Here is a 15,456-nt window from a genome sequence, read left to right as displayed (position 1 = left end):
GAGCGATGTGGGGGTAATTTGTCTGCTGCCTTGGGACAGAATACATCAGAAAATTCCACATATTGCTCAGGTACCCCCTGTACATGAACCCTGGTTTGGCCCAATGTCACCTTCCCTAGGGTTGCTCGGAATTGCAAATCCGTGTACCGCGGTAAATTCCGCATACCGCCGATCCGGAATTCCGTTACCGGGTCATTCCGCGGTATTCCGGATGGTTTCCGCGGTATTCCGGAGGGTTTCCACGGTATTCCGGCTATATTCCGGAATTTTCCGAGTGTATGTTTCCGTATTTTTATTACGGACTTCCGTAAATTACGTTAGCGTTGTTCATTCCGTCTTTTTGCTTATTGAATAAAGTTTTTGTGTATGGTTTAAATTTGTGATAACAGCGTGCTTTCGTCAGTTTCCGCCCATTTTTCCGGAATTCCGTTTTTTTTTTCAATGATACACTGGGGGGCGGATCCCTGGAGGAATTCCGTGGTTTGCTCACTTCCAGGAACTTGTTGTGGAGTCTGGTGAGGCAGAGAGACCTGGAGGAGCAGATTGCACCTGCTATTGAGGTAAGTGAATAATATGTACATATATTTGTTTACATAGATGTTTATTATGTTTAATGATGAATGCAATTATTCCTTTTTTTTAGGTTAGAAAAACAAGTTACCATATTTGTGTGTTTGACACTGACCTGTCAGTCATTTGATTAGGAATAGGATAGCATCATGTTTCATTTGATGGAGATTTGTGGCATGCACTTTCTGTGCATGAAGTTACCTTCGTGGGCATGTAGCGCGGTTTTTATTCCAGACCACATGGTGGAGGAGGGCCAGTGTTAGGAGTTGGACCCAGGAATCTAATTGGGTTGCAAGGGTTAGTGCTGCTGATGGGCATTATGGGGTTAATGTATGACTTGCATGACTTTGCACGTGTTCAATTTCATTTGTATGCTATTTTGTCGGGTATGCTGAAATGTTGGAACAAAGTGCAGACTGATTAGTCGCAGCTGTGCCCACAAAGTGCAGTCTGATTGGTCGCAGATGTGCCCACAAAGTAAAGTCCGATTGGTCGCAGATGTGTCCATAAAGTGCATTCTGATTGGTCGCAGCTGTGCCCACAAAGTGCAGTCTGATTGGTCGCAGCTGTGCCCACAAAGTGCAGTCTGATTGGTCGCAGCTGTGCCCAGAAAGTGCAGTCTGATTGGTCGCAGATGTGCCCAGAAAGTGCAGTCTGATTGGTCGCAGATGTGTCCACAAAGTTCAGTTTGATTGGTTGCAGATGTGCCCAGAAAGTGCAGTCTGATTGGTCGCAGATGTGTGCACAAAGTGCAGTCTGATTGGTCGCAGCTGTGCCCAGAAAGTGCAGTCTGATTGGTCGCAGCTGTGCCCAGAAAGTGCAGTCTGATTGGTTGCAGAGGTGTCCACAAAGTGCATTCTGATTGGTCGCAGATGTGTCCACAAAGTGCATTCTGATTGGTCGCAGATCTGGCCACAAAGTGCAGTCTTATTGTTCGCAGCTTTGCCCACTAAGTGCAGTCTGATTGTTCGCAGCTGTGTCCACAAAGTGCAGTCTGATTGGTCACAGCTGTGCCCAGAAAGTGCAGTCTGATTGGTCGCAGATGTGTCCACAAAGTGCAGTTTGATTGGTTGCAGATGTGCCACAAAGTGCAGTCTGATTGGTCGCAGATGTGTCCACAAAGTGCAGTCTGATTGGTTGCAGCTTTGCCCACTAAGTGCAGTCTGATTGGTCGCAGCTGTGCCCACTAAGTGCAGTCTGATTGGTCGCAGATGTGGCCACAAATTGCAGTCTTATTGTTCGCAGAAGTGTCCACAAAGTGCAGTCAGATTGGTCGCAGCTGTGCCCAGAAAGTGCAGTCTGATTGGTCGCAGATGTGCCCAGAAAGTGCAGTCTGATTGGTCGCAGATGTGTCCACAAAGTGCAGTTTGATTGGTTGCAGATGTGCCCAGAAAGTGCAGTCTGATTGGTCGCAGATGTGTGCACAAAGTGCAGTCTGATTGGTCGCAGCTGTGCCCAGAAAGTGCAGTCTGATTGGTCGCAGCTGTGCCCAGAAAGTGCAGTCTGATTGGTTGCAGAGGTGTCCACAAAGTGCATTCTGATTGGTCGCAGATGTGTCCACAAAGTGCATTCTGATTGGTCGCAGATCTGGCCACAAAGTGCAGTCTGATTGGTTGCAGCTTTGCCCACTAAGTGCAGTCTGATTGGTCGCAGCTGTGCCCACTAAGTGCAGTCTGATTGGTCGCAGATGTGGCCACAAATTGCAGTCTTATTGTTCGCAGAAGTGTCCACAAAGTGCAGTCAGATTGGTCGCAGCTGTGCCCAGAAAGTGCAGTCTGATTGGTCGCAGATGTGCCCAGAAAGTGCAGTCTGATTGGTCGCAGATGTGTCCACAAAGTGCAGTTTGATTGGTTGCAGATGTGCCCAGAAAGTGCAGTCTGATTGGTCGCAGATGTGTGCACAAAGTGCAGTCTGATTGGTCGCAGCTGTGCCCAGAAAGTGCAGTCTGATTGGTCGCAGCTGTGCCCAGAAAGTGCAGTCTGATTGGTTGCAGAGGTGTCCACAAAGTGCATTCTGATTGGTCGCAGATGTGTCCACAAAGTGCATTCTGATTGGTCGCAGATCTGGCCACAAAGTGCAGTCTAATTGTTCGCAGCTTTGCCCACTAAGTGCAGTCTGATTGTTCGCAGCTGTGTCCACAAAGTGCAGTCTGATTGGTCACAGCTGTGCCCAGAAAGTGCAGTCTGATTGGTCGCAGATGTGTCCACAAAGTGCAGTTTGATTGGTTGCAGATGTGCCACAAAGTGCAGTCTGATTGGTCGCAGATGTGTCCACAAAGTGCAGTCTGATTGGTTGCAGCTTTGCCCACTAAGTGCAGTCTGATTGGTCGCAGCTGTGCCCACTAAGTGCAGTCTGATTGGTCGCAGATGTGGCCACAAAGTGCAGTCTGATTGGTTGCAGCTTTGCCCACTAAGTGCAGTCTGATTGGTCGCAGCTGTGCCCACTAAGTGCAGTCTGATTGGTCGCAGATGTGGCCACAAATTGCAGTCTTATTGTTCGCAGAAGTGTCCACAAAGTGCAGTCAGATTGGTCGCAGCTGTGCCCAGAAAGTGCAGTCTGATTGGTCGCAGATGTGCCCAGAAAGTGCAGTCTGATTGGTCGCAGATGTGTCCACAAAGTGCAGTTTGATTGGTTGCAGATGTGCCCAGAAAGTGCAGTCTGATTGGTCGCAGATGTGTGCACAAAGTGCAGTCTGATTGGTCGCAGCTGTGCCCAGAAAGTGCAGTCTGATTGGTCGCAGCTGTGCCCAGAAAGTGCAGTCTGATTGGTTGCAGAGGTGTCCACAAAGTGCATTCTGATTGGTCGCAGATGTGTCCACAAAGTGCATTCTGATTGGTCGCAGATCTGGCCACAAAGTGCAGTCTTATTGTTCGCAGCTTTGCCCACTAAGTGCAGTCTGATTGTTCGCAGCTGTGTCCACAAAGTGCAGTCTGATTGGTCACAGCTGTGCCCAGAAAGTGCAGTCTGATTGGTCGCAGATGTGTCCACAAAGTGCAGTTTGATTGGTTGCAGATGTGCCACAAAGTGCAGTCTGATTGGTCGCAGATGTGTCCACAAAGTGCAGTCTGATTGGTTGCAGCTTTGCCCACTAAGTGCAGTCTGATTGGTCGCAGCTGTGCCCACTAAGTGCAGTCTGATTGGTCGCAGATGTGGCCACAAATTGCAGTCTTATTGTTCGCAGAAGTGTCCACAAAGTGCAGTCAGATTGGTCGCAGCTGTGCCCAGAAAGTGCAGTCTGATTGGTCGCAGATGTGTCCACAAAGTGCAGTTTGATTGGTTGCAGATGTGCCACAAAGTGCAGTCTGGTCGCAGATGTGTCCACAAAGTGCAGTCTGATTGGTTGCAGCTTTGCCCACTAAGTGCAGTCTGATTGGTCGCAGCTGTGCCCACTAAGTGCAGTCTGATTGGTCGCAGATGTGGCCACAAATTGCAGTCTTATTGTTCGCAGAAGTGTCCACAAAGTGCAGTCAGATTGGTCGCAGCTGTGCCCTCAAAGTGCAGTTTGATTGGTTGCAGATGTGTCCACAAAGTGCAGTCTGATTGGTCGCAGATGTGTCCACAAAGTGCATTCTGATTGGTCGCAGATCTGGCCACAAAGTGCAGTCTTATTGTTCGCAGCTTTGCCCACTAAGTGCAGTCTGATTGTTCGCAGCTGTGTCCACAAAGTGCAGTCTGATTGGTCACAGCTGTGCCCAGAAAGTGCAGTCTGATTGGTCGCAGCTGTGCCCACTAAGTGCAGTCTGATTGGTCGCAGATGTGGCCACAAATTGCAGTCTTATTGTTCGCAGAAGTGTCCACAAAGTGCAGTCTTATTGTTCGCAGCTGTGTCCACAAAGTGCAATTTGATTGGTCGCAGCTGTGCCCAGAAAGTGCAGTCTGATTGGTCGCAGATGTGCCCACTAAGTGCATTCTAATTGGTCGCAGCTGTGCCCACAAAGTGCAGTCAGATTGGTCGCAGCTGTGTCCACAAAGTGCAGTCTGATTGGTCACAGCTGTGCCCAGAAAGTGCAGTCTGATTGGTCGCAGATGTGCCCAGAAAGTGCAGTCTGATTGGTCGCAGATGTGTCCACAAAGTGCAGTCTGATTGGTTGCAGATGTGCCCTAGATTGTCCACGCTCCTCCTATGCAGCGTGGACAATCCAGAACGCCGCACGCTGCCAGCTCCAGATGACACATACGCTCTCTCCGTGTTCCCAGAGGCGGAAGCAGCGCTGTCTTCCGCCAAAATGGTAATTTTCTTATTCATTACTGCTCCCTAGCAAGTACATCAGGAATTTCTAGCACTTCAGAAGTATATGAAAGTATTAGATATCCACTTCCGTATTACTATTAATCAGATGATTTGTAACTAGATAGCCATTTACACAATAGTCATTGTACAGAGTATAGAACGCTATGTCGCTGTGTTTGCCTCAAAACAGCAAACTCATTGCAATTATACATGTTTTGATCATAAATAATTTCTCGTATGTGAAAAAATATATTTGATATTTTGCAATGTTATTATTCATAGAGTTGTACGAACATGGCAGATGCTGCTGAAGCCGGTGGGAGTGGTGGTGGTGATGGTGGGAGGAGCAGGACGTCAGCCTCTGCTGCCTCCGCTGCACGCCTGCGGAAGCGGGAAAAGAATTTGATTATTAAAGTAAGTTTATTTATTTTTTTCTTCACTGTATTAATCCATGACTTTCAATTTATTTTGCTTGACTGTGTAATGCATGCTGCATCTGTAGCTACTTTAATAGTACCATGAAGCTTTGCAATTGAAGGGCTTAATGTTCAGACTACACAACTGTACGCCCCATACACACACTCAAGTCAACACTCAACAGCGGTCTGTAAAGGCCGCCGGGCGGATTGCTCAGAACCTCAGAAAGAGCCTTATCAGTCAGCCGACAGCCTGTAGACACGTCGGACTGTCCACGGAAAATCTGACCAGCGGGAGGTGACTACAGACCCGTCGTTGCCTCCCGTGTAGCGTTTGTACTGGCCTTTAGGCTCTCATAACTTTGATTTCGATTAACTTACTGAAAATCTACTTCTATTGTTCAAGGAGTTGATAAGACTGCTGATGATAAGTCAATTGAACATTAAATTGACTTTTCATCAGTCTTATCATATGTTAGTACAATAGCAAGCGATGTAGGTATTGTAAAGGTTACTTTTAGCGGATCATTAATTTTGTTGTTGTTTTTTTTTTTTCAGACAATGTTACGAGGGGCCTACGATAAGAGGAAGAGGGAGGAGAAGAGGGCTATTCTGGACCAGCTACAGCGGGACCTTGAGACCCGATACCACCGCACATGGTCGGTCAAGAAGATCCAGACCATGTGGAGCGACTTCAAGTCGAAGACACCATGTGCGGTGAGGAGAATTAAAGACCAGCTTCGGGAATGTAAGTAAATAATGTGTTTTTCATATATGTAGCGTGATGTGTACGTGTTTTCAACCTTGGAAATCCTTACGATTTTCATGTCTAACAAATTGTCTCTCCTATTGGGTATGTAACTCACAATTTTAAAAACAATCTCACATTCTTTTTTAGTGGATCGGTCTCAGGCACGCAGGCGGGCCCGTTCCGCCTCTGCTCCTCCCTCTTCCCGCAATATTGTGGACCCCACTCAGGAGGATCCTGCTGCTGCCTCCCCCCCTGCTGATGATGAGGCTGGACCCAGCAACAGCCAAAGGCCCCGTAGCAGCCGGCAGCGTGGGCGAAGGCGCTGCCGGCAGCGTGGGCGAAGGCGCTCCCGGAGCCGATCTGTGGCATGTAAGTATTTTTTTAACAAAGTTGCAACATTAATCAGATGACAGTGCTACGTCTCTTAGGAGATTAGTACATAATGTTTTTTTTGTACAGAATATAATTTTTTTTTTTTTTTACAGTCCCAAAAAAAAAAAAAAAAAGGTGAATGATACCATGTCTTCTTTTTATCTTAGCCTCTATCTCTGTGCGATTGCGCAGACGCCGGCCACGGCAACTTTCCTCCGGCAGGCCAGAAAGTGGTGCCATTGAAACAGCTGAGTGTAAGTGAAATTTATTGTTGTAGAACAAAATACATTAATAAGTGTTTGATGCAGCTTATTGATTTGGAGCCATTGTGTAGTGTATGTATCGTATTGTACTCTAGGGTCTATTCAGGGGGAAGCCAAGTATACTAGTTGTAGATGTTTTGGATGTGGGCGGAAGAATGAGTGCTAGGAGGAAAACAATACAGACCGAAGTAAAAATAATTTTCTTCATCATAATTTTTTATTACATTTCAAATACAGAGTTCCATAGTAATGAAAACAGCTGACTGCATAATATTCATCATACATTCAAATACACTTGCAAACTATTCTATGAATAACACCCCTGGTCTGTCTTATTCCCATGAAGAACAGAGGGAGGTAATACATGAAGCACTCCTATGCGCTTAGTCCAGCCTGGGAGTTTTAACTTGACCCATAATAGGTAACCCCCAGGGCTCGGACATCAATGTACTGTATCAATTCAGTGGCCCGAAGGTTAGCCCTTGATACAGGGTTACAGGGATCCTGTTTCAGTGCTAGAGTGTCTACATAATGCTCGTCGCTGTAGTGAGTATAAAGTACAACACCTGTGGGAAGGACGGACGAGGTCTGACTAGTCTACCATAAGTAACACTACCTACTTAACTTATAGTGTATAGTATACCAGGAGCTATATTGGAAGTGAGATTCTAGTTAGTGTATTCCAACCAGGTACTAGGAAGGGTGAAGATCTTATGGTCCACTGAGGATCTTAGTCTAATTTTATATTCCATATTCAGGTTGCTGTTTACTAGGGAGATTAGTTGGGTAATAGATAGGTAGTCGGCCGATTTCCAATTGCTAGTTATCTGGGAGAGTGCCGACAGAATGATATGCATAACCTGGGGCTGCAAATTTAGTGGGATCTCCTCTAGCCCTACTAAGAGTAAAGCTAATTTAGCTGATAGACGTACGTAAGTAGGGAAGGAAAAAGCTATTAATTAAGGGCTGGTTCAGACGGACGTTTGCAGAGCGTTTACAGCCAGCGTTCAGGGCTTGGTGCTAAACGCTCCCATTCAAGTGAATGGGAGCGTTTGTACCAAGCTTTCAAGCACGTTTACACAAACGCGGCGTTTGGGTCCCGATTTTCCCTGGCGTTCAAGGAGCCCCTGGAAGCTACATGTAGCTTCCAGGGGAGGTTAACCGCGACGGCTAATGTCCCCCTAGGGGAAGAAAAAACGCGACCGCATCCAAACGCACACGAACGCTGCTGAACGCGACGCCAACGAACGCAACGCCTCCAAACGTCCATCTGAACCAGCCCTAAGAGTTCCACATGGTCCCAAAACTGAGCAATATTAGGGCACTCCCATAGCATGTGGAGTAGAGTCCCCACTGAGTTCTTACAATGCCAGCAGTTGGGGGAGTTATCCTCTGAGAACGAGGCCATTCTTCTGGGGGTCAGATACCACCTGAAAATAACTTTACGTGAAAGTTCACAGTGGGAGTTGTTCTTTGAGAGTTTTAGGCTTTTAGAAGTGGTCCTGACTGAGCACATGCTGGTCAGTTATGTTAGATTGTAGGTCATTGGACCAGGCTAAAGCATATCTTTTCAGTGAGGCATCACTCACTTCTAGTATCGACGTATACCAAGTGGAGATACATCCGGCCAAAATGTGTGTGTGGGGGGGGGGCCTTTATTGTTAATGGCTGTTAGGATTAGGATATGACTATTGAGCTGGGGTATATTAATTGTGTTATTTTTGATCAGGCTATATATCCTATGGTAGGTAAAGAGTTGGTTGAATGGTAATTGGAATTCTTTATGTAATTCCTCAAATGTTTTAAGCTGAGAGCCTTGTGACAGTTGGTTTAGTGAGGTGATTTTAACTTTATCCCATGCGGATAGGTTCAAATGGGGGCTGAGGATTTTAAGGGCATTTAAAGAGATGGTAGGACTATGAGTCAGGGACGACTTAGGCGGGAATTTGATAAAGTGTTCCCATGCCAGCAAGAGAGCCTGGATAGTTGTGTATTGGGAAGATGGTCTCTTTGCTCCCAGGAGCATAGCTTCTGACAGAAGTAAAAACTTAAAGGACCACTATCTTGAACAAAGTTGGCAGTTAAAATGGGACAGATGACAGGTTTTGGGCCAGTCCATGTTTTTAAGGGGGATTCTCAGGGATTTCTTTGTTTGCAACAGCATTTCCTGAACATTTGCAAAATGTCACTGACATAATACAGTGGACTGTTCAAGTGATTAGTGTGGCCGGCTGGTTTCTTGCTAATTTTTCAGTTAATCAGATGTTATTGTTCAGGAAATGCAGTTGAAAACAAAGCAAACCCTTGAAATACCCTATGAGGAGATGGATTGTCCCAAAATCTGTCGGTTATGTCAGATTTTCAATGCCTACTGTTTTTTGCGCTCGTGGTCCTTTAAGGCATACAGTAAAAAATGACGCGGAGGAAATAATGGCGCACCGTTCTGCCGATTATAAAACGCTATTTACCGTTTTAATGTAAATACATTAAAACGGTAAATAGCGTTTTATAAAACAGCAGAATGGTGCGCCATTGAAAAATGCAGGGAACTAGCAGAGGGGGTCGGGCTGGCAGCGGGGGTCGGGCTGGAGAGGCAGCGGGCAGTGGGCTGGCAGCGGTGTCAGGGTGGAGAGGCAGCGGGCTGGCAGCGGGGGTCGGGCTGAAGAGGCAGCGGGGTGGAGGGAGGATTACGCAGCATGTGTATATTGTGTATACATTACCTTGTCCCGGCCGGCGATCGCTCCTTCACTTCATAGCTTGCACGAGTTCTGCATCCAGCCAATCACCATGCGGCTTCAGTTTCCGCATGGTGATTGGCTGGATGCAGAACTCGTGCAAGCTATGAAGTGAAGGAACGATCGCCGGCCGGGACAAGGTAATGTATACACAATATACACATGCTGCGTAATCCTCCCTCCACCCCGCTGCCTCTTCAGCCCGACCCCCGCTGCCAGCCCGCTGCCTCTCCACCCTGACACCGCTGCCAGCCCACTGCCCGCTGCTTCTCCAGCCCGACCCCCTACTGCCCGCTGCCTCTCCAGCCCGACCCCGCTGCCAGCCCGCTGCCTCTCCAGCACGATCCCTGCTAAAAAAATTGAACATATAAAACGTTAAATATCGTTGTAATGCAGCGCCATTCTGACACTATTGGCGCTGTGCGCCATTTTTGCCTGTCCCCCCTTTAAGAACTACATCCCGATGTTGAAGGGATTGGAATCGTTGAAAAGCAAGAGCACTAACACACCAACCACCACTACATCACCCTGCCTCCAAATTAGAACACTTCTTCCGGCCAGTGATTATGTCCATAGTAAAACTAGTGTATCATCTGTAAATATAATGTAAGGACATGCTTTAATTTCACAACTTCAAAGGAAGCTTCATTCAAATTTGGCCATAAATAAATGTACATAATGGGGCAACATATCACTTGAAGAAATGTTGACAAGCTGCAGTACTATGCATGTGTGGAATGGTAGTATAAAGGTATTTCACATCCATTGTAGCCACAACAAGTTCTAATACATGTTTGATTTTTTTGGGTGGATTGCAAGGCACTACTTTTGGCAGTCATATTTCATTACTCTTTCTTTACTTTAGGTAAAACCAGGAGTTTTGTTTTTGAATCTGGATGATACCATTCATTGTCAAACTTAGACATGAGTAAACAGTGAGCTTTCGGATTTTAAAATGCCTTCGGCGGACTGGTTCCTGACTAAAAATGAAAACCACACTTTATGTACACTGACATACAGAGTTGAATAATTTTTCGGCAAACATTAATGTATTTTTACATGTCTTAACTGTTACTCAGAACACTTTTCCTGGCCTCTGGGCTAAATTGATAAGTTAAACAGTTCCCTTCATGTAACGTAAAGTACACTCTGGTGATGATGATGGGTAACTATTGGAAATTCCAAGTTGAAATACTAACTGGGCTAGTAGTCATATGCCACATTAATTTTAAACTAAAGAGCATTCTGGCATTTCAAACCAGCAAATGCAAGTAAAAAATAATGCATAGTGACAGTAAACAGTAAACACCATCAAACGCAAGCATATAACAGAAAAATTGAATTGAAAAATTAAAAATAAAATAAAAAGAATATTGTAATATTGAAAAGCCATTGTACCAGCAAGAGAAGTTGTAAACAAGAGTCCTGGTTTTAACCATGTTGTACAGATATGATCCAATGTATGTACTTTGTCTCTTTTTTAAATCTCATTTCTGACTTTAAGCCACCCATTAATACAGTGAATGTCAATGTTTGTAAGCCGTGTTTTCAGTGTTGGTCAGGGAAAAGTACAAGGAAGCCTTTTTATAATTAGAAAAATCTCATGTTATTTTTCTCAAAAACAGCCAATAAATGCTATCATCCTGTTTCAAAACTCCTTGTTTTTATGGCTAATACGGTACCACACTGTACTGGTTTGACTTTTATTAAACGTTATTGTACAATGTCCATGTATAGTGTAATTTTGTAATTTTGTACATCTTGTTTTTTACAGCTTCTGAAGTAACCGCCCGTGTTGCTGCCCTTGAGCAACAAGTACAGCAGCAGCGGGTGGAATATGAAGCGCGCCTCCAGCAGCTACAAGCTGCTTTTCAGCAGCAGATAGAGCAACTGCAACAACAGCTGGAGGCACAGATTGAGGACCAACGGCAGAGGATTCTGGCCTGCAGGGAGGAGGGAGAACGGCTCCATGAGTATTTTGCCCAGGTTGCCGGGAAAAGGAGGATGTAAGGCGGGTCCTCCTGGAGTCCTCCGGAGTCAGATTAGATGGACAGCGTGTGTGAACAGCTTTTTTCAGATCTTGCCACTGATTCTACATTGGATTTAGATCTGGACTTTGGATGGGCCTTTCTAATACATAGTTATGTTTTGTTTGAAACCATTCCATTGTTGCCCTGCCTTTATGTTTAGGGTCATTGTCCTGCTGAAAGGTGAACCTCCGCCCCAGTCTCAAGTCTTTTGCAGAGTCCAAGAGGTTTTCTTCCAAGTTTGCCCTGTATTTGGCACCATCCATCTTCCCATCAACTCTGACCAGCTTCTCTGTCCCTGCTGAAGAGAAGCACCCCCAGAGCATGATGCTGCCACCACCATATTTGACAGTGGGGATGGTGTGGTCAGAGTGATGTGCACTGTTAGTTTTCTGCCACACATAGCGTTTTGCATTTTGGACCAAAAGTTCCATTTTGGTCTCCTCTGACCAGAGCACCTTGTTCCACATGTTTACCGTGTCCCCCAACATGGCTTGTGTCAAACTGCAAACTGGACTTCTTATGCTTTTCTGTTAACAATGGCTTTCTTCTTGCCACTATACCATAAAGGCCAACTTTGTGCAGTGCATGACTAATAGTTGTCCTATGGACAGTCTCCCACCTGAGCTGTAGATCTCTGCAGCTCGTCCAGAGTCACCATGGGCCTCTTGACTGCATTTCTGATCAGCGCTCTCCTTGTTTGGCCTGTGAGTTTAGGTGGACGGCCTTGTCTTAGTAGGTTTACAGTTGTGCCATACTCCTTCCATTTCTGAATGATTGCTTGAACAGTGCTCTGTGGGATGTTCAAGGCTTTGGAAATGTTTTTGTAGCCTAAACCAGCTTTACGTTTTTCTATAACTTGATCCCTGACCTGTCTTGTGTGTTCTTTTTACTTCACAGTGCTGTTAGTGTTGATCCAAATATTCTCTTAAGACAACCTCTGAGGCCCTCACAGAGCAGCTGTATTTGTACTGAGATTACATTACAGACAGGTGCACTCTAATCTCTTACCCACCCTGTTTTAAAAGAGCAGGCAAATGGTTGATTTGATGTTGGCAGCCAACCTTTTGTTGAGGTGACAGGGGGCCAGATTTATCAAGAGCGTTTTAAACAAAATATTAGTTTTATTTTTAAAAATCCTTGCAGAACTGTCTCAGACAGCCGAAAAAAATCACTAGATAATGAAGATTCCTTCTTAAACTGTAAGGAATAGAAGGAGATAGGAAGGTCTCTCAGGCAGTGCAATGTGTGTGGAAAATTGCTGTGGCTAAGGCTACCAACACACCTGCTGTCAGCAAACTCTGACTGAGAGGGGAGGAGCCCTTCACAAATCACATCTAGCCTACACTATCTGTAGAACTGCTAATGAGCACTTTTCGGCAACATTAAAGGAATGGATTTGCACATTTCTTAAATGTTCAGTTTATTGATTTTTATTATTTAAATGAATCACATATCAGTTACTTCATATGGAGAGCATATCTTTCTCCATAGACCTTGTGTTAAAAAAAATAGTTGCTATCACTTATTTTTGCTTTGGCAGCGAGCTGAGCTGGCTCATTAGCATACTGTACGACGACGGGCTTCAGCCTGCTTATAGCAGACACTCCAGCTGATTTATTATAACGCTGACTCACACACTACAGACAGCTGCTGTTCTGAGTTCTCTGTAACCAGTTAATTGAATAGATAAAGCAGTCGGCTAATTATGTACTTATGAAAAAGCATGTTTGTTTATTTACTTATCTAGTTACAGAGAACCGCAGCTCTCTGTAGTGAGTGAGTTAGCGTTATCAGCTTGAGTGTCTGCTATCAGAGAAGTCCGTCCGGCGCATGACACAGCCCAGCTCTCTGTGGTGTATGAGACAGCCTTATAAATCAGCTGGAGTGTCTGCTAGCCTATAAGCAGGCTGAAGCCTGTCGTCGCATACTATGCTAATGAGCCATCGGCCAAAGCAAAACTAAGTGATAGCATCTACTTTTTTTTAACACAAGGGCGTCAATTCACCAGAGAGGATTTACTAAGAGAAAAAAGGTAGGTAGATTATCTCATGAGGTATTTTAACACTCTGGAGTCAATTCACCAGTGTGAGAGGACAGAGAGAAAAGTGTTCGATAGCAGGGGATAATGGAGAGATATGCATGAGGAAAGTGTGAGAAAGCAGAGATTTAGGTAATAATCGGTATTAATGATTTACATGGGTTACTTCTCCGCTCTGTAAGCATGAAAGTGAAGCATTGTGGGTAGGAGGCAGAGTTTAACCACTACATGACCAGAGTATTCCCGCCTTATACTGCCGGATCACATCATCAATCATATCATTCACGAGTGATTCTGAACGTCTTAACCACCTCTGTCTCAGTAAAATTATCACGAACTGTTCTCACACGAAAAATACGAGGGGCGATTAAACAGACCCTCCTCCTGCGCCTTCGTATCCTCATAATAGAAGCAAGCTCTAAGGCCTAGTGCACACCAGAGCGGTTCGGCTGCATTTTTTGCGATCCGCTTGCGGCTGCGGATACGCGTGGGAGGCGTTTTGCATAAACGCATACTCCCGGGCTGCTGCAGATTTAGGATTGCGGAGGCGTTTCTGACTCAATGTTAAGTATAGGAAAAACGCAAACCGCTCTGAAAACCTGCACTTCACAGCGGTTTGTCAGGCGGTTTTTGTTACAGTAGCTGTTCAGTAACAGCTTTACTGTAACAATACAGAAAATCTACTACACCAAAAACGCTTCACAGAACTGAAAAATGCTAGCTGAAACGCTACAGAAAAACTAGAAAAAGCGTTTCACAATCTGCTAGCATTTTGCGAATATACTAGCGGTTTTTGGTGTGCATCAGGCCTAACAGAGTAAGCTCAAAAGGCTCCATCTTCCACAGCAGCAGCTGCTGTGTGAAAACCACGATATCTCCAGGTTAATTCAGGGGGTTAAGAGATGTAAAAATTACGAATGACCACACACCGTTTCTTCCCTGGTGAAATGTGATTTGGGGAAAAACTAACTACTAACTATCACTTATTTATCTCATACTTATCTCACATTTATCTCTTGCATTTCTCTCGATCGATAATTTCCCCTATACTTCTGGATAATTGCTACTTGTAGATATCACAGGAGGTTAATTACCTCCCAAGAGATATTTAGGTTGTTAACCTCTGGTGAATTGACGCCAAGGTCGATGGAGAAAGATAAGCTCTCCATATAAAATAACAGATATGTGATTAATGTAAATAGTAATTATCAATAAACTGCCCCTTCAAATAGAGACACTGAAGCGAAAAAAAATTATGCTATTATGATTTGTATGTGTAGTACAGCTAAGAAATAAAACGTTAAGATCAGATACATCAGTCTAATTGTTTCCAGTACAAGAAGTGTTAATAAACTCCAGTTGTTATCTCTATGCAAAGAAGCCATTAATCTCTACGGCTTTCAGAGTCGTGGAATGGGCTGTTTTATGACTTTTATTATCTGAAATGTTATTGAACTATTTAATATTTCTCTGCCAGAGGCGAGGTCAGTAGTTCACAGACTGCTCGGAAAGAAGAATTCTGAATGCTGAGTGATGTGTAATCTGAACATAGTGTATAATGATCCAATGTTATAAATACAACTATATACCTAAAAAAAGGGAATATTTTCTTTTCTGCAAATCTTCCAGTAATTATTCATAGTACACTACAAATTCATTATATCATATATTTTTTTTTCTCTTCAGAGTCTTTTTAACTGTAGTGTAGCTCTAGAAATCCACGCTAAACTGTCGCTATTACATAGGCTTTGCGAATTTTCTTACTATCATGCAGAACTATTCTTCAACTGGCTAGAACAGTTTTAGAAGAATAAACTGTCGGTAATGCTTTGAGAAATCTGGCCCAGGGACTATGTTACACAGTGCCAACTGTCCTGTGTCCTGGTCACCCCTCCCAGTTGATAGACAATGCACTGTTATGTTGATGGAGTAGTAGACATCAGAAGTTTCCTGTCTCGTCCAACTACAATTCTCGCAAACTCTTTCTGTTGTAAGAAAGGAAAGTTTTATGTTTTCCTGTGTTTCTTGTTTTGTACCTTTTTTAAAAAAA

At 44.6% G+C, this 15,456-nt stretch overlaps 1 protein-coding gene across 1 annotated transcript; it reads left to right on the top strand.

Moving 5' to 3' along the window:
- Positions 1–5,095: 5,095 nt before the first annotated feature.
- On the top strand, positions 5,096–12,753 carry LOC137543870 (probable ATP-dependent RNA helicase DDX46). Its single transcript, XM_068264942.1, has 5 exons — positions 5,096–5,215; positions 5,776–5,965; positions 6,116–6,337; positions 6,508–6,594; positions 11,113–12,753. The coding sequence occupies exons 1-5, from the start codon at positions 5,096–5,098 to the stop codon at positions 11,346–11,348; spliced, it is 855 nt and encodes a 284-aa protein (XP_068121043.1). The 3' UTR covers positions 11,349–12,753.
- Positions 12,754–15,456: the final 2,703 nt, after the last annotated feature.

The sequence above is a fragment of the Hyperolius riggenbachi genome, unplaced genomic scaffold (genome assembly GCF_040937935.1).
Source record: "Hyperolius riggenbachi isolate aHypRig1 unplaced genomic scaffold, aHypRig1.pri scaffold_276, whole genome shotgun sequence".
In the NCBI taxonomy this organism is placed as follows: domain Eukaryota; kingdom Metazoa; phylum Chordata; class Amphibia; order Anura; family Hyperoliidae; genus Hyperolius; species Hyperolius riggenbachi.
Note: the sequence above shows the minus strand (reverse complement) of the source record. Positions and strands in the feature narration are given on the sequence as shown.

Bases quoted from the DNA above. Each gene is read 5' to 3' on its own strand.
- LOC137543870 (XM_068264942.1), top strand. From the start codon at position 5,096: ATGGCAGATGCTGCTGAAGCCGGTGGGAGTGGTGGTGGTGATGGTGGG. The intron at 5,216-5,775 runs GTAAGTTTATTT...TTTTTTTTTCAG, and splicing joins AAAAGAATTTGATTATTAAA to ACAATGTTACGAGGGGCCTA. The intron at 5,966-6,115 runs GTAAGTAAATAA...ATTCTTTTTTAG, and splicing joins TAAAGACCAGCTTCGGGAAT to TGGATCGGTCTCAGGCACGC.